This window comes from Convolutriloba macropyga, chromosome 11, assembly GCF_964194025.1.
Source record: "Convolutriloba macropyga chromosome 11, txConMacr16.3, whole genome shotgun sequence".
In the NCBI taxonomy this organism is placed as follows: domain Eukaryota; kingdom Metazoa; phylum Xenacoelomorpha; order Acoela; family Convolutidae; genus Convolutriloba; species Convolutriloba macropyga.
The window spans coordinates 25457451-25476891 of record NC_134478.1 but is presented as its reverse complement, the minus strand read 5'-3'; the positions used below and the strand labels follow the sequence as shown (position 1 = coordinate 25476891).

The 19441-nt window shown below is 35.9% G+C and overlaps 1 protein-coding gene across 1 annotated transcript in view; it reads left to right on the top strand.

Moving 5' to 3' along the window:
- Positions 1–15140, top strand: part of LOC142349229 (glycosylated lysosomal membrane protein-like) — a 30243-nt gene extending 15103 nt beyond the window's left edge. Inside the window, exons 5-8 of the mRNA XM_075400654.1 lie at positions 3813–3887; positions 8834–9058; positions 10212–10513; positions 14829–15140. Coding sequence (XP_075256769.1) covers positions 3813–3887; positions 8834–9058; positions 10212–10513; positions 14829–15063 — 837 coding nt within the window. The 3' untranslated portion in view covers positions 15064–15140. The remainder of the gene's footprint in view (positions 1–3812; positions 3888–8833; positions 9059–10211; positions 10514–14828) is intronic.
- The last annotated feature ends 4301 nt before the right edge of the window (positions 15141–19441 follow it).

Below are 19441 nucleotides of genomic sequence, written 5' to 3'. Positions count from 1 at the left end.
TTTTGTTCATACCGCTGTTTTTGAGAGAGCGAGAAATTGATGTGTGAAAAATTGTTCTCTAAGCGAGCGAAATTTTTTTGTTCACTGATGGTTATGATGTTTGATTATGACATTGTATTAGTTTTAGGCTTGTTTTGATAGGAATTGAAGGTTTCAAGTAGTTCGAGTTAAATGCTAATTTGGAGGTTTTTGATCAGTTTTGCTGATTTTTAGACGAAATTTAATGGTTTTTTGTCTGTTATTTTGTTATAATGCTTTCTGTGAGATTTGAATCAAAGTTTGTTACTTAAGGAGTATTCAGATACCAATTGACTAAGTTTTCATGGTTTAAATCTTCTTTTTCTTAGGAAAATTGACAGAAAAATTGAGAAATTTTAAAACATTTTTCTTATTTTTTTGCAATTTTTCTGTTTTTTTAATCTTAGACAAGTTCCTTAGGCTATTATGATTTGCCCATTGTTTTGCGAGCTTTTCCTTGCTCTAATTGCAAAGGAACTTTGCTCGGCTTTATGTTTCCTTGAACTATTAAAAAAACCTGTACTATTAAAAATTAGTTTTTTCTAGTTTTCTGTTCAATTTGTTTTTGAACGCCGTTTCTATTCTTCCTTAGATTTTTAATGGCTTTTGTGGAGGTTCAGGGTTCATAATAGTTGTTCTAGGTGTTTTGTCATAAGTATGGGCAATTTACTCCTTTAAGTCGTTCCCCGAATTCTTCCGGCTTTGTTTTTTTTAAGATCTGTTCACACATTTTCATGATTTTTGAAGTTGGAGTAGCGATTTTGGTCACGATGAAACATGAAATGAAGCGAAAAAGCGAGTGGTTTTGCGGCGTGAAAGGTTTTTTGCTCTAATTTTAAAGTAGAGTGAGAAAACGGTGTTCGAACAAAAATTTGCTTTCTCGCTAGTGTTTTTTTTCCACATGCGGTGATTTCACTTTGATGTTTACTGTTTTTTTCAATTTTTTTTATCGAATTTTTTTTCTAAATGGTTTTCCCAATCCGTTCAGAGTCTTTTCTAGGCCTAGGTTTTTTATTTTATCTGATTTTTTAGAAATGTTTTTCTCTATTCACTCATAGTTCGTTCTAGGTCTAGTTTTTTGTATAGTCAATGAAAATTCTTTGAATTGTACGTCAGCTCTTGATTTGTCCAGCTTTGTTTTTAACATCGTCTAACAGATTTGTTTCGTCTTACTTGTGACGTCATTTCTGCTTTCAATAGTGTGCATCTAAGTAGTGCCAAACTTATATGCCCTAATTCTTTAGTAATAGAATATTGAGTTTTAATATCGAATATTAATTTTGAAAAAGCTCAATTAGGGTTTCCCCTACTCTATCGCCTTAACTAGCCCACGTGATTCACACCCCCCCACTAACCCCACCTGCCGACAACACAAATTTAGTCAATTATGTATGCATCTTTTTAACAGTTTCTATATTTTTATTGGTAATTTACTTTTTGTGTTATTTCCATTTTTTCCTCGATGGTTTTGAGTTAGGCAAGCTTTCTTAAGATTTGATATTACCCCAGGCTTCTATTCGTTTCCGGTTTTTTACCGGTTACGTTTTTTTAGTTTAGCAAATTTGTTACTGGCTTGAATTTTCGACTTCTGTTTTCAAACATTGACTTGTTTTTGAACATTGACTTTCGTTTTCGAACAATGGACCTAAGCAGTAGTTTGGTTACTAATACATACTATAGGAGCTGCTTTTATTGCTCTCGGCCGAAATTCAATTTGAGAAAGGTGCTTCGAAATTTTCTTTAAGTCCCATTTAAACATGCCCCAAAAATTTTTTATTTTTAATAGGCAATTATTTGTTTATTTCAATTTTCTGATAGGTAGGGTTAGATTAGAGATTATATTGCACGAAGCTTGGGGTGGTTTCCGGTATTCTACTCGCAGATTTTTTACAGGAAATACTGCTTGATCAGGTGGCATTTTGACCTAAGTAGAATTCTCATATTAACTAATTATGTATGAACCGTTTTCATTACTTGCCCTACCTGGAGTGAATGATTTTTTGATTTTGATGTGTTTTGAGATCAGCTTATTTAGATAACAGTTTTTTGCCATTATTTTGTCGATTTGACCCATTGTTTTGCTTAATGTTTGTTTTTATACACATTGCATCAATATTCAACCCTCTGAAACTGATGTATTTTAGAGAGGCTAATATAGCGCTTCAAGCGCAAAACCGACTCACTTTTCTGTTTTTTTTTTCACTTAATTTGTTGCTGTTTAATTGCTCTCCAACAAATTTTGTAGCGATTAAATTAGTCCTGTCGGTCTTTTTTACGCGATTTTTCGCTTGACAGATTTTTCGTCTGACCTGTTTGACTTTTCGTCCGCAAAAACAGGATGAACAGGTAGCGCCCAGTGGGAATTAAGTGCTGGTAGAGCCTTGCAGCTCTGTTTCAGCTCAAACTATGTAAAGGGCGGATCTTAGTGGATGAAGTCACCCCCACTGTTGACCCCCCCCCCCCCCCCCCGCCCCACACACACACACACACACACACACACACTGTTGTCCATCAGCCCCCCCCATCAGTCCCCTGGCTAGCTACTGGCGAGTTTTATCAGCCCCGGGTGCCAAGGAACTTCTTCCTGGATCTGATAATAGGTTAATGCATAGTTTCTAGTGGTAGTGGAATGGTTTCAACATTTTAACATAACAAATTTTAGCATTTTTGTTTAATAAAACTTGCTTTTGGTTCAAATTTTTAAACATTTATCATCATCAATGAAATTTTGCGAGCACCAGGTGTCAGGAAGTCTCCTCCAGGGTTTGATAATAGGTTACCAAAAAATTTATTTTTGCCATGGAATAGTATTGAACTTTTGAATATCACAAAAACTGGATTAATAGGTATGTTTAATTGGGTCAAATTTGGTCTTCAGGGCAAAAGCTTAGAGTTTTAGCAACAATTATAATTTTGTCTAGTTGGTTTGATTTTAGTTTCCCATTTTTTGAAATTGTGTTTCTTTTTGGCTGGCGTTGCTCAACTGATCTGGTCAGGTAGTTCTAAGTTTTCATTCAATTCTTTGAATTGTATTTCAGGACTTGTCCTGCTATGATTTCTTACTGCGCTTTACCTTTGAATATTTTGTTTTCGGTTTTTATAAGTCACAAATTTTACGTTTGACTCCTGACTTAACTCACTCACTGTTTCAACTGAATGGATTTTGAATTCTTTAACTCATTGAACTATGCAATGTATTGAATATGGTCAAGGTCAAAAGTGCAAAATCATAAGAGGCAGGATAAATAGCTAAAGTCCGGTAATTCAGTCATAATGCATTAGTGCTATTGCTATTTGGCATTACTATTAAGCTTAAACGCCTTCACTTTAGAAGCTGAATTAAGTATAATTTTGGATTCTAACTGAAACTGCACTCGAAATTGGAAGATTTTTTGACACTTTTTTCTATCTTTTTTGTTTTCTGTTTCAATCAAGCGGTTTCTGTGCGTCAAGCGGTCAACAGCGGCTTTCTTGCGGCCATTTTCCCGTTATATTTTGAATTGATATTCGCTTCATGAACTTCAAAACGTTTTTAAAAAGTTTCTTGGCGGTTCATTTTATTGGAAGTTTTGACGTTTCAGTAATTTAGCTTTTGGATTTATTATGGTTCATTTTGTTACTTGCTTTTCGGACCAAATTTAGCTGTCGTTAGTGATGGCCTTTTCTTGCACTTCTATGCACGTTCTTGGAGGATTTGATTTTACAGATGCAGTAAATGTATTGTTCAGTCGTGGTTTCAAGTCATTCCTTACTTAGAAGTCAATTAAATTTGAGGTAATACTTCTTTGTTTTAGCCGGTTGGGAGCAGTGGTTACACGTTCAGCTTCCGCTCAGACGACCTTGCGGTGAACGGAAGCTTATCCATCCAGGTTTGTCTTCTTCATTTTTAATTTTTGTTTAGCTGTTTAATTGCTCTCAAACAAACTTTGCAGCACTTATATTATTCCTGTGATCTTTTTATACAATTTTTTGCTTGACCTATTTTTCGTCTGACCCATTTGACTTCTCGTCCTCAAAAACGAGATAAACAGGTAGCGCCCGGAGTGCATTAGGATCAGGAGCCTTTCGGCGTACTAGACGCCCAGAATACGATTCACCAAGTTTGTTTCCAGGAGACAATTTTGCTGTGTGAATGGCGGTTCTCAATCTGAAAACAGGACCCACCTCAGGTCACCTTTCGAGCCGGCTAATAGACCCATAAAGTTCAGTTTTAGATGGTCGTTATTTGAACTTTGTTCAAATTAATGTTAGTTACCAAATCTAATGCTTATTTCGATAGATACTAATCCCTGTATCCTATCAATCAGATACAGGAATGTGCTTATCTACAAAGTGAAATCGGTATAGTGCTTGCTGACTTTGTCATTCTTTGTAAAAGCAATCGTTTTTTTACGACTCGAAGAGGAGTATTGAGATTCTACAGGTTTTTACGACTCGAAGAGGAGTATTGAGATTCTACAGGTTTTTACGACTCGAAGAGGAGTATTGAGATTCTACAGGTTTTTACGACTCGAAGAGGAGTATTGAGATTCTACACGTTTTTTTAAGCAGAAAGCAAGTTTGTTCATGACTTGAATTTTGACTTCTTTCTGTTCGAGCATTTACCTCCATTTTTGATTGTTGACTTCTGTTTTCGAACATTGGACTTTAACAGTAGCTTCGATTGTAATATATAGTAATTAGGAACTGCTGGTTATGTTCAAGGTGAAGAGGTCATTTTGAGATTCTTTATTCCTATATAAGTCACCCCTAATTATCTAAACTACACCGCACAAATCCCGCACCCCCCCCCCCCCCCCCCCAACTAACCCCCACCTACCCCTACCCCCTCACTTCACCTAGCTAACCCCACCTACCCCTATCCCCTCCCTTCACCTAGCTACCCCCACCTACACCTACCCCCCCCCCCCCAACTACCCCAGCAGTACCCACCTCCCCAACCTATCTACCCACCCACGCCACCTATTTCCCCCTTACCTAAAAAATTGTCGGCATTTTTAAAACACTTTAATGTGGTTTGTTGGGCTACTTTTGTTTTTTTTTGTCTTGTCTATTTTGATGTTCTGATTTCGGTAAGGTTAGGTTAGAGTTAGATTGCACGACGATTCGAGTCGTTTCCGGTATTCTACCGGCTTTGTTTTTGTTCTTGTCTCAATCCCAAACGCGGTTTTGTAATCAACGGAGGCAATTTTCTGGTAAGCTTCCCGGTATGTTTATAAATTGCTGCGATAGGGGAGCTCTCACTAGACTTCTTTTTTTGGCAATTCAAAGGATAGAGAGGTAAAGGTCAATAGATGCGCTACTAGCCCTACGGTTCACTGCTCTCTGGATATGCGGTTTACCTAAATTGTTTAAGGGACAGAAGTTCATGGTGTCAAAGAGCGGTTCTTGGATTAGGACTCCCTCCCGCCCGCTCTTAAACCCAATTTGTCACCCCCCACACACACACATAAAAACACACAACCTAAACGCCCCCATACTACCACCACCACTTATACCCCCCCCCCCCCCACTTCACTTCAATCTACCCGTAACTCGCACGCTCGTCCGCCTCCGCTATGTGCAACCCACCCCCCCACTCAATTAACCTAAAGCTAGCCTCCATAAACAGCAGCTAGCTACTGAAGGACCAATCCTCTCGCCAAACGTTTAAGAAATGTTCACACTTTCGACTTTGTGAGTGAAAAGTCAAATAAGAGTTGTGCTTTGAAAGTTGTGCTATGAAAGGCCATACAAGTGTTAAAGGTTTGCTAAGATGCGGTTTTTTTTAGAATGAGCAACTTTTTTTATGACTTCCGAGTTCTTTGTTTTTGAAAAGTCGTAAATGATAGGTTTCATTGGCTTTCTGACAAACCTACGTAATTTTTCAGCTGATACGTTATTTTTAATGACACGTTATTAACACTAAATAATCTATAATTCTTTGGTCTTTTCAAAGTTATAATTTTTTCCCATACTTGTTGATCTTCTTGTGGACTCATCACTTGGTATCTATGTCCACTGGTGAGATTCAGTTTTCAGTGAGACTCATTTGAACTAGTTTTTTCAGTTCACAGTTTAAGTTTTCTACGTTGACGTAAATTTGACGTTGTGTTATTTTCATGTAGTAAAAGTTTTGTTGTCTTATCACTGAATCTAAGAAATGGATGTCTCATTGTTTCTTTTAAAATCATCACTGAACTTTTGGAAGACTAATGGCTAATGGTTTTTGTAACTTTGACAATATTTTTATATAAAATGTAATGAACTGTTTATTTCCGCCCGCAATTTTTCTATTGGCTGTCTCGGCATAATTTCTCAGTAATGAGCGGTCACCTCACAATATTGATAATATTGACCCCATTTAACGTTTTCAGTTGACGTTGATATATTTTTAATACTTTACACTCTGTTTTAGTAAATTGTTCGTGTTTTTTATTCTTGACCGTATTTGTTGCTTTGTCTTTTTTTTCGAAAACGAGGGATTCAATTGCAAAAAATTTGTCCATTTAATGATTTTTGCTTATAGTTTACATGCTTACACACCATGGATTTTGAATAATTGCAGAGAATGTTTTTGATTAATTCCGCTGTTTGTTGGTATTTTGTCACTGTCCTCTTGTGAGATAAATAATGGGATTTATCTGTTTTTTTGACGTTGAATGGTTACGTGTAATTATAGATTCTGGTATATACTCGCGCTTTTTAATTTTGCACGTCCGAAAAACGGGGAAAAACTTTTCATCAGAATTGTTTTCCTGCTCTTATTGTTGGTGTTTTTGGGGTTTTATTCTCGCTGACAAACAGATATTGATAATCAGGTTATTAGGGTTTTCACTTCTATGAATTGTAACTCAGGGCTTGTACTGTTATTGCATTCTAAAAGAATTGGATTGTACTGGTGCATTGGTGCGCTGTCTTATCTGTGAACACTAGTTCGACTTTTTCATTTCAATGAGAATTCGAATTAAAGTGGTGGTTTTAATCAAGCTTAAGTAGTAAGAGAAAAAATTGAGTAGTTTTGAGGTGTATTTTTTCAGATTGCCTCCGAAGTGGAGTGAGATATTGGTATTTCACGAAACTATGGGTGTTAGAAGGCATTTTTTTCACTTCTGTTTCTGCTGTTTTCCCCTGATTTTTTAACGTAAGGGTTTCAGAAGGTCATGCATTTGTTGAAATTGTACATTGTTGTTCAAAAAATCTATATATTTACGTATAATTCAGCAGTTAATGGTTCATTTGATTAAACATTCTTTTAATAAAACATGAGTGTTTCTGTTTTGCCCGATTTGTAGTATTTTTCGTTGGACTGTTGCTTAGTTTTATTATTGGCTGGTATTATCTGCTGTAGAATGAGGTGTTTTAGCAGTTGTGTCACGGTTTCAATTGGGATACAAGGCTTTTAACTAATTGTTCACAAGTATCTAATTTTTTTAGTATTGACCAGTTTTTTTGCTGTCGTATCACTCAATCTGTTTAATCATTAGCTCAAGCATCGGTTTCTAATAAAATTTCATTCATCAATTTAATTGTCTGAAGTCATAGTTAATGCTTTCTAGAACTTTGAAGCAGGTTGACTTTCAAAAATTTTAGCAAAGTTTTTAGTTTTTGCTCACTTTTTTTTGTCTTAATATTTAGTCCACTTATTGACAATCGTCATCACTTGCACATGAGGCATAAATTATTCTGAATCATGTGAGTTCTTAGCAGTGGTTTCTGTGACTTTAATTTTTTTTTGAAAACCCTATTTGTAGATTTTTGAGTCTTGTCCGTTTTTGTTGTTTTTCGTGTGGTCCTGTTGCCTAGTATCAGAAATAACTGTTCTCATTGGCCGTTTTTAGCTATCATTGTCACTGATTTGGTACCAGTTGTTTCAAATATTTTTGTTGAATTTTGAATCTTGCTTTTTTGGCGTTTTGTGTCCCTTTTGCACATGGCGGAGTTCTGATGGTTGATTTATGACTTCTAAAGGTGTTTGTTATGCTGTGTTTGTTATTTTAGTATGAAGTTTTCGGTGTTTTTTTTCCATACTTTGATGCCACTAATTTTCAAAAATATTTGATTTTCTCTAAATTTTTCAGTTTTTGTCATTTTGCATGGTCAGTTTTTGATTTGCTAACGTTTTTTGTTTTGTGTACTCATTCTAAGGACTCTTGATGACAATTTTTTAATTAAGTGTTTTTGCAAAAAAGTTTTACTTTTTTTAGGATTTTGTTTTTCGTTCATTTTTGAGCATATAGGATTATGACTGTCATAGTTTCATCTTTCTGGAAAAAATTTTGATTGCCGGGTCGGTAGCTCTTCGGATTGAAATTCATGTTTGTCCTGCTTTGACGTTTTTTATTTCTTTAAGAATTTTGAGGACCATATGACTTCACACTTACTTTAAATCTGCTTTCAGTTCATTCAGTCATGCAATTTCAATTGAATTGCGTATGTTTTATTGCGTATGTTTTATGAGCAAGGTTTTTGTTCATTCGTTCGATTAAGTTTTACCACACTTGACTTACCTGCCTCTCAAAATGACTTTTCCTCTCTCATTTTGCTCCTCTGATTTTTTTGGTTAGTAAATTGAAGGAGATGAGGTCTCAGTGTATGATACTTTAAATGAATTTATTTGAGAACAGATAATAGAAACAAAACATAAATTATACAGTCTCTTCTCAATCTGAATATGACATTTACAATATGCCAGTTATTTTTACACTATGTTGTCTGAGATAGCGAGAGCATTATAGGCTGAGTTGTTAAGTTGAGACGTTCTGACATCGATTTTGTAGTTACGTGAATGCATGATTAATATCAATAATTTTTGTATACTAATGTCGTTCTTCAGATTACAATCTACAATTCTGACGGTCGGGAGGACACAACAACTGGACTGGAGTCTGCGCTCCACTCTGAAAACAGTACCCAATTCATGGTAGTGTTGGACCAATTTCCGGACTCTGGAAGCTCCAGGTACTCTTTGGAGCACTTGTACATTGGGAAGAGAAGCGCTGACATCGTTTTCAAGGAGCATCGTGGTCTAAATGATCAATTCACACCAGGAGTGTTCAAGGCCTGTTGAAGTATTTGATATCAGTTCAAATCTCATTTTCATTTCAAACTCACTGTCGGAAAATGATTCTATTCATCTGTTATATATGCTGTGTGCGTTTTGGACAGATATAGTCGTAGATAAATGAGTTTCAACGGGGTAATTTTACAGAAACTTAAATTGATGCCCACTACGGTCTATCCATCATTGAAAGTTGCAAGGTATTATTAAGAAGCCTCTAGGCGTCGTTAGAAAAAATTTAAAATTTTTGGCTACTTCGGCAAAATTGACAAGGTTAGCAACAATTTTGCCGAAGCAAGAAAAGCATACTGGTGTTAATATATTCAAACCACAGAGGCTTTTGCAATGCATGTTGTTTGATACCTTTTGGTGGTGTAAATTCTATAGAAAAAATATTTTGGGCTTAAAATTAGTCGTTTTCGCTATTTTCACGGCTGTCGTTGCATTATTTTGTAAGCAATAAAAATGGTTTCAATAGGCAAAGTATATTGTCGTAGTTCAGATGTGCTTGAATTACAAACATAGTAAGCAGTTGTCGAGATGTGTTCTTGATTTATTTTAAATAGTCACAAGTTTTTTCAAAACAGCATCTCAAAAAATGTCTGCATAAATTACTCTGAACTGTTTTGCCTGCTGTTTTAACTGTTCTTTTCCTGCTGGTTGTTGCTATATTTTTAGCTCATTTCTTCTCTAGGACCATTGAAATAGGGATTGTGTCACGCTTCATAAAAAATAGGTGAACTTTGCAGCGAATAGCAAATATTGGGCTCTAGCAAAAAAAAGAATTTAAGACTTATTTGTTCACGAATAAGAAGCTTTAGGATTTAGTAAATATTTCCATCGGAAGGTCAAATATGTATTTGCTGAAGATTTTTTCACTGTTTAAAATTTATTTTGCTGTCTATTTTTTTCACTTGAGAGTTTCTAGAAGGTTTTGATATCGGTTTCTCAAATTTCTGAATTGTTTGTCAATAATAAAAATGTCTGCGCAATTTGGGATATCAATTTTTCATACGGTAATTTATTCGCTCTGAAAGAAGAACTGACCTTCGCAATTGTTACGAACTCTTTTAAAGGATGATTGATCGTTGAGATCAGTGGGCTAGGCAAAGCAATCACTCTTATGGAACTCCAAATAACAGCTTTGTTTTAGTATCAACAGTATAACTCGGAGCCTGTCAAAAGCGCCAAATCGTTGGACACATTTTTTGGTTGGAAAGATGCCGGATACAAGAGCTCAAAATTGGATCTGGAGAACATTGTAAACATCTATATGGAAGATCCAGACAGTCCAGTTGTGAGCGAGGGAGTGGAGGCTTTTGATTCTGTCGCCTCATTGGCTACAAACTACTTGGTTGAGCAAATGGATCTCTCCTCGACACTTCTTTCGCTGGCCTTCAACATGACATTCGGATCGAGTAAAGATGACGACGGATATGATGATTACTTGGCGTGGTAAATTGAACGCTTTCTCTTTATTATGCTTCAGTCTGTTTTGCAAATCAGGTGCGAAACGGAAAAAATCTAGACAAGCTCTATTTAACTGTCTTCATTAAAGAAATAGTGACTAAAAAGTGAATAGAAATTTATTTATAAGTAGAAAATTTTGGGGAAACTACTAGAAACGCATTATAAAACTTCGAAGGTACGAATAACCATCGTTCTGATCAATGGTACAATGTAATTGGATCGTAGAAGAGGCGCGATTGCTGTCTTGAATCATCTTTTAAAGTCTGTAAAAATGTCTTTTAAAAAGTGTCTTTTAAATCTCGCCTGTTTGAAATCCCCAGTTTAATTAAAATCCCCTTTTTAATTGCTCTCGAACAAAGTTTGAAGCAATTGTTGTAAACTTGTCTGTTTAATACAAATTTTTCGCTCATAACATTTTTTTGCTCTCAAGTGACTTCAGTTCTTAAATTTTGCTTTTTCTGTATCTAATGTTCTCATTCCGAAATTATGTCTGGCAACAAAAGGCATTGTAAGCAATGAAGTTGCTAAGCCGTTATAGCTGAGTAAGTAATGTCGCAGACTGCTAACGGGTGTTCGAATCACTCTCTGGTCTGGTACTTTGCTACACCCTTACTAGACCAATTTGTCACGCTGTCGTTCGGGAGCAATTCATCCACCTTCATTTACGACGTTGCCCTTGTTTTCAGTGATCTAAATTACTCTCATTCATAAGAGTCAGCGGCCAAACTCGTGGCAGAAGTTCACTATTAAATGTCAAATGAAAAGGGCGCCAAAACTGGTGCAATTTTTAAAAAATATTCTTAGTGGTTATAGTGGTATATAATAAACTCCAATGACGTCATTTGAAGCCCGCCTTAGGCAATTTGGATACCCATCCCCTCCTCCTACTTTATCAGGCTTCAATGCATCCGAGCTCCCACTAGTCATTGTAGAGCAATTCTTCCGACGTTAGTCAGTTACATTCTCATTCCTTATAACAGCCGCACTGTTCTTAGCCGACTATTATAGCGGTTCCTTTTTACAATCTAAGTGTTCGGATTGTATTTGTGCGCTTTTTTTTACTAGAAGAAGAGTTTTGTTGGAGCATCTTTTTTGATCGATGTTTTTTAGGAGTATTTAAAACAGGATGTAAAAGGCAATACCGCCCATGAAAGCTAAGTATTTTTTGTCAAACGGCCGAACGAATTAATGAGCAGAGAGAAGAACGAGAGAGGGAGAGAGAGAGATTTTCTGTTCATGCCACGTTTTTGACAGCGCAAAACATTTTGATCACATGCAACTTTTTAATTTCTGCAGTTTTTAATTTTTGCTTTACTTTATAGTTCAAGTGGTTTTTTCAAACCATACTATCAAGCAACTGTCCGTTTGGGTTTATTGTTGACCATCTCAATCATATATTAAAATTGTTATAGGCATAAACCATATATGTGATTTTGCCGCTTTGAACGCTTTTTCAGCGGGTTTTCTACTCCTTATCATGTTTTTAGTAGTTTTTCAAGTATTTAGTAGTAGTTTTTAGTAGTTTTAAGTATTTTTTCAATAGCCGCACAGCGATAGTTGAGGCTATTATTGGCCTTCTCTTGGATTTTTTATTTAGTTGTCGCGATTTTTGTTACGACCATATGACGTCAGAACCACTTTTTTTTCATTCTTTCGTGCAATTTCAACTGAAATGCGTGCGTCACGTCATTTTTCGCTTTTAGTGGAGTTTTTTTTCATTCGCGTGATTAATTTTTTGGTCATACTTGACTTACCTCACTCGCAAAAATGACTTCCTCACTTTGAAATTGACTTTTATTTACTCTAATTCTAAGGTCAAATGGGTGTGTGTCACTCTAAATGAATGCTGTTTAAGAGCAGCTAATAGAGGCAGCAAAAACTTATGCAGATTTTTAATCAAAATAGAACATATCAGCCTTTAATGAAAGGACGAATTTCTTTTTTCTGTCTTTTTACTGTTTATTGAGACTGCAGATCTACTATGCTATTGCGGCTATTTTCTGGCAATCTGTCAGATATGTTTTCTTTATTATCTTTTTAAGTTTGTTTTAATTGAAGAAAATATGCTACGTTTAAACTATAAAAAAATTTGTTGATTCTACAGGTTTTAATTTTTGTTTTAGGTTTTAATTTTTGGTTTTATGCTTCTGTTTTATAGTGGTTTGCAGTGCGTCTGGATGTCGTATGGGTGCTCAATGGTTAAGCAGGAACCGTTTCCTAAAGTGTTTTAAGAAAAGTTGCTGAGACATTTGCATATTTTTGAATATAATATCAAACCTTTTAACGACACTCTTTGATATTGTCCCCTAATTTTTGTTGCTCTCGTTTTTCTCCTTTTTTACGATTTATCGCTTGTTACGTTTTTTCTAGCTTATGTAATTTAATTGGAAAATAATCAGGTATATTAGACAATCGGTTATCAAACATTGTTTTGGAGTCGCATTTAGTGAAAATATTCCAAAAATATGTTTTCACTTTTTCTTTTTGCTTTCTAATTTAATTCGTATGTTTTTTTTAAATTGAGAAATGTAATCATGTGAATAGTCTTCCTAGTGTTGTTAGTGATTGGCTGGGGCGTAAGTTGAGTTATACTTCCAGTCGGTAACGGAGTCTTCGGCTAATGTTTTCAAAAGAATTATTCATACTTTTTTCTCGTCAGTGAGAAGTCAATTTAGAGTTGTGATTTTAATCACGCTGGAGTAGTAAACGGAAAGAAAACTCCAGTAGGCTTGATTTTTTTTACAAATTACGTTCAAAGTGGAATTTTATTTCACTGGTTCAATTTGACTTCTAGGTGTTTCTTCTCTTGCTTCAATTTTTTTTTGTTTCTGATCACATTATATCAGTAATGTCAGCTCTCATAGTTTGCTGAGGGGAGGACATAAATGAAACTAAGTTTCCGTGTTTGTTCAAAGCTATTGGTTTTCATTAGGTTGACGCTACTTGCTCTCAAATATTTTCAGTGAGTTTTTGTGAAAATATTGTCAGTATTTGTTGTACTTTTAGCGGTCTTATCATTTAGTCACATTAATTTAACCGTTTCAAGTCAAAGCTAATACTTTGCTGTTTGGCTTTAAAAGTAATTTTGTTTTCTCATCCTTTTTCCTCATTAATGACAAGACTTATTGGCTGATAGTGATTGAAAAGTTAATCTAGTTAGGTGCTCAAATTCATAGGAATCGTTCTTATAGTTTTGACAATCTCTTTCAGAAAATAAACGTTGATTTTATACTCATGTTTTGGTGCTATCGCTTAGTCTCGAAATTAAGTTCTGACTGGCCTTCTAGTGGGGCATAGTTTTTTTCAATTTTTTGCCCAAAATTGCTTACAATTTTTAGCTAACTTTTATCGCTGTGTTAACGTTTGTTTCTGAAATGTTTACGGGAGTTGTGAATTTTGCCTTTGTTTGTAGTTTTTTTGTCCCTTTTTCTGTCATTAGAACTGCTTATAGATATTTTGACTGCGAAAATTTCATAGTTTGCTGTGACTTCTAAATTTTTTTTGGTATGCTGTTAGAGATTCTGCCATGTATTAACGAGTTTTTTGCTTTGACGGATCTTCGAATCAGAATTTAAAATAATATTCTGATTTTTGCCAATTTTTTTAGACTAATTTATGCTTTGTCTGTCATTGATTCTCAGTTTATTGTATTGATTTCAATTCTTTGGAATATTATTCAGGACTTGATTTGATATTTTTTATCGAATAAAATTTTCGCTTCTTTCTTCGTTCGCGTCTTGCTCAACATTTTTTGTGAAATCATTTTTGACTTCTATAGGCTTATTTCATTCTTCTCCATTCTGCTCTAAGGTGCTTTTAAGCAGCAGTTTCTGCGCAAAAGAATTTAGAACCAACAGAGCCAGTATCGAAAAACCAAATTAAAAATAGAAACTGGACAAATTCATTGAACCCAATTTTGGATGATTTATTACTTGATTTTTATTCTTATGAGTCTTAGTTATCTCTAATGCTTATTGGTATTGATACGAGCCCCTGTATTCCCTCCTTAAGAAACAGGATAATGTCTAAATATGGAATGACATCGAGATAGTTCGCACTTTGAAATATTTTGTACGAAAATCAAGTTCTTCATTTTTCTGTCCCACCAATCCGTGGTGGTTGTTTTCCGGCAATCTGTCGGGTGTGTTTTATGTTATCTCTCTTGTAAATGATGCTCTTTTATGTTTGACTACTATATAAAAGTATTTAGTTGACTTGCGCTCCCAATTTGACCGACTGCCCTTTTAGTGGATCGAGTTCCTTTTCAATGACGTTTTTATTGAAATCGGATTTTCTTTAGGGAAGGTCAGCTGGGATACGGAAGTATTCAGTACGATGCACTGACTCCCCTTATCATCTCAATCACTGTTGTGGGCTTCGTGGTTCCAATTACAGTCATCGTGCTCGGAGGTGTATTCGTATATTTTCTGAAGAAAAAACAGAGCCAAAAGTACGATCTGTTGGCTAAACAGCATCAGCATGGGGACCGGACGAATTACACTGATAACGAATCTGATACTCAGAGAATGATTTAATTATTATATCACATATCAATCATAGCACTCTTTTAAAGAGTTACTAATCAATCAATTCAGTGACAGTGATATCGCAACATATTCATACAAGTTTTTGATAGCCGCCTTCATCTTCTTGGCCGGCTATATTAGCGCCCCTTTTTTTATAATGCAAAGTATTTGTTTTGTTTTGGTGCGCCGTTTTTAGACTCGTAGTATTGGTTCATGTCAGGTTTTTGAGAGATACAGCGAGAAAGGTTGGCGTGAAAAACTTTTTTGATAACGTGTGGCATTTTCAAAGCATCTTTTGTTTAGATTCCAGTTTCTATTGTTACCATTTCGCCTTGTTAGATGCTTTTTATCAGTTTTGTATTTTCATAGCTTTTGGGAAGTTGTGTTGGATTTTTAAACATTTTTGCTTGACCGTTTTGACTTTTCAAGTGACGTTCACGCCCTCGACTTTTTCGCTTTGCGTGATCCAAAATTTCTCCCTCATTCACAAGTTTCAGCAGCTGAACTCGAGTAGCGATAGCTTACTACTGAACGCCAAATGAAAATAAGTCAGCCAAATTTGGTATATTTTTCTTTTCAAATTTTATTAGTAGTATTAAATAACCTCCTAAGCCGTCATTTGAAGCCCCCCTGAAGCAATTTACTTACTCCGACCTGACCGAAAGAGACTGCAAAACAACTCTCACAAGGCATTGGGGAGAATTTTTTCCGGTTATTTTTCAAAGTAGTTGTTCTAGTGGTTTTGGTTGCGTTTAGATGTAATGGATTTTGTTGTTGAGTTGTTTTAATAAGAATCTTAATCAAATCTTACGCAAATTTTGGCCGATTTTTGGCTGTTTTCTACGTTTTTCGCATGTTGTGGCTGCCTGTTATAATTTGTCTTGTTTAATCTCTAAGAAGAATTTGCCCCTAAAAGAGTTTCGCTCCTGAAAAGGACAGTTGATGGCTATACAGGGCATTTTTCACTGAAACAACAAAGAACAAATTTTCAAAATATCGTCTACGAAGTACCTTTTATGGATAATTTTGAGATTTTTAATTTAATTTTGTCTTCTTTTACTTTACTTTTCCTGGGTTTTCTAAGTGCATATTTTTGATATCTGCATGTATGTATATCTCTAAATTGAAAGGTCTCTAAAATGGTTTAAACTAACTATAGACCAATTCGTGCCATCACTTTAGAGTCAATTTGCGATATGGACAATTGATTGATTCTGGTGTTCTGAACTTGTCTGCGTAGGCTTTTGAGGCAAGTGAGTGACGCGTTTTTTGAGAAGGGCTCACATTTTGACCTTTTTGACACTAAGCTGTGAACAAATCTGTTATGTTTGGTTTTCTTGAACCGCAATCTTAAAAGCGTTATCTGACTCTAAATGTACGTCTGAAGGTTCAAGAAAGTTAAGAAGTTCCTCCGGTTCTGGCGGTTGTATTGGAGGAGCAACCGCTGTTGGTGGGAGAACAGGTGGGGAAATGCAACTGGTAATGGACCTGGTTCAGCGATCACTCGTGGTGCTGACTGATAGCTCAATGTAGTTGTGACTGGTTGAGTTTCCTCCTGCCCGGTCTGTTCTGGAACATCCCTGATGAATGTATGTTCAAGAAGCTTTGGAATTTCATCATCGAACAATTCTGGTTCCTTCCGATATTTTCCTAAGATTCGGTCCGATTGGAAATTATCCGGGTTTATGTTTTCGAAATCTGCTTAAGAGTCTGTACGCTCGTTTGGTCTTAGTCTGATCTGATGAAGACATTGTGTAAAGTTTGTTCCAACTTTACAAATCGGATAATTTGTGTTCGTTAGAAATTTTTCGAATCGATATAATTGTATCCAAAAAGGCCTTGGTTAACTTCAGAAATCAGATTGGTGCGATAACTTAGGTTTTAAAATAAGACAGAGTGGCTGAAGTTTTAGTGATTTTCCATTGTTTTTCGGCATCATAATATGTCCGATATCTGTGACAGCTTTGAATGAATATAAGTGTTGTGAATATAAGTTGCTAATGCATCATATTTGTGCAAGTTTAACCACTTTTAGTTCGTGTTCAATTTGAGAATGCGTTCATGTGCTCCAAGAGCACGCACAACTACTGTTAGAAAATGCAAATCACTACCCAGCCAACAATTCATTGGTTATTGATTGAGATCAAAGTTTAATAAGCACTGAAAACAATCGCAATCTCTAGATTTTCTAAAATATTTCCAGTAAATTCCAGAAAAACTTCAAATGTACGGAGCAGTAGAAATGGATTACAGGGCCAGCCTCTTTTACTAGTTGTCTTCTCTTCCCTAGAGGCAGATTATTTGTTACCAATTTCCAAATTGTGGAAGGACGTTCTTTTGGCACTTTTAATCCAACTCATAATAATGAGCTAGAACCTCCAACATTGTTGGCTGTAATTACACTATGTAGCCAACCGTAGAGAAGATAAACAGAATCCCCAACTCGCTGCTTACAAAAACTTATTGTCACCATGCTGTTGAAAACATTCTTTAAATTGCTACGCAAAAATGTACCCACCTTCCAGTTGTTTTGCAGCGGAACCAGTAGAAAAATCCAGAACTTTTCACCCTGGCCGTACAGCGTATTGAAGCAGCCTGTAAACTCAGTGAAAGCTGAGTGCCAACGTGTGAAATTTTCCTTGGGTAACCAGCTAATAAGTGTATTGAGTGTCCTTGGGTAACCAGCGTCAGTGTATGAAAACTTACATGGGTAACCAGCAATTACCCAAAAGAAAGACCGGAACTTGGGAATTTTTCTTATCTCTGATTTTGTAATCACATGGATTCTTTGGAAAAAGACCCATATACATCCGCGCCAAAGCCCCCCAGTTATTGTTTCTGAATTTTTACTCCTAGAGTTTGATCAACTGAGACCATTGTGTCAATAGTTTTCTAAAAGTACTTAATACGTTTAACAGATTCAACAAAGGCAGGCTTTGTTCGATCAACCGCATCAGCATCACTGACAGACATACGCTTGCACAGATTCGGATTGTTTTGAACAACATGCAAATCGTGAACACCTTCTCTGGTCTAACGTAACCACTCCTTTAAGCTCTTTTAAATATGGTTATCTTAAAGAACTTTTTTTGAGAGTTCACCAATTACCTTACATAAGAGAGCTAAAATTTCAAGCTACCCAACGATTTCTAAGTCAAATGGAACAGCCGAACACAAACATCTAAAAAACAGCCCAATTCTATCTAAAGCACACTAATAACTAAATCAGTCAGTTATTAGTATGAAGTCTAGATACGAGTATCAACTAAGTACACTATGCAGTGGAAACCGCAAAAAGCAGAAACCGCTTAATATGTTCAATATCTGTGACAGCTATGAATGAGCGATGACCTGTTTTCTGCAAGTTTTTGTTGCATTGCGTCCTGTAGCTCAAAAACCAACTCTGGTCTTGGATCTAGCTCTTTGCCTTTTTGTTGAATCTGACATGTAAGGGTTTCAGGTCAACTACTGATAAACAATCCACGTTAGAATTAGCTAATGCTAAACACGACCCAGCCTACAGTTCATTTTCCCAGACAAAAATTGGTTATTGATTGAGATCAAAACTTAATCAACATTTGCAGTAAGTTACAGAACAACTTCAATTTAACGGAGCAGTAGACTTGACTTACAGGGTCATCTTCTCTTACTAATTGTCTGCTCTTCCCTAGAGGCGATTGTTTGTTACGAATTTCCAAATTGTGGAAGGACGTTCTTCCGGTACTGTTAATCCTACTGGTAGTAATTAGTTAAAACCTCCAAGGTTGTTGGCTGTAATTACACTATGTAGCCAACCGTAGATAAGTTGAAGAGAATCCCCAACTATCTGCTTACAAGAACTGATTTTGTCACCATGCTGTTGAATACCTTCTTCAACTTGGTACGCAATAATGTACTCATCTTCCAGGTGTTTTGCAGCGGACTCAGTAGAAAAAAGCAGAACTTTTCACCCTGGCCGTTCAGCGTAATCAAGCAGTCTGTAAACTCAGTGAGAGCTGAGTGCCAACGTGTGAAATTTTCATTGGGTAACCAGCTAATAACTAAAAGGAAGACCGGAAGTTGGAAATTTTTCTGATATCTGATTTTGTAATCACATGGATTCTTCGGAAAATGACATATACACGTCCGCGCCAAAACCCACAGTTATCGTTTCTGAAATTTTAGTCCTAGATTTCAGTCGATCAACTGAGACCAATTTGACTGTAGTTTTCTAAAAGAACTTAATACGCTTAACAGATTCAACAAAGGCAGCCTTTGTTCGATCAACCGCATCAACATCACTGACAGACATATGCTTGCACAGATTCGAATTGTTTTGAACAACAACATGTAAATCGTTAACACCCTCTGGTCTAACGTAACCACTCCTTAAAGCTCGTTTGAACAT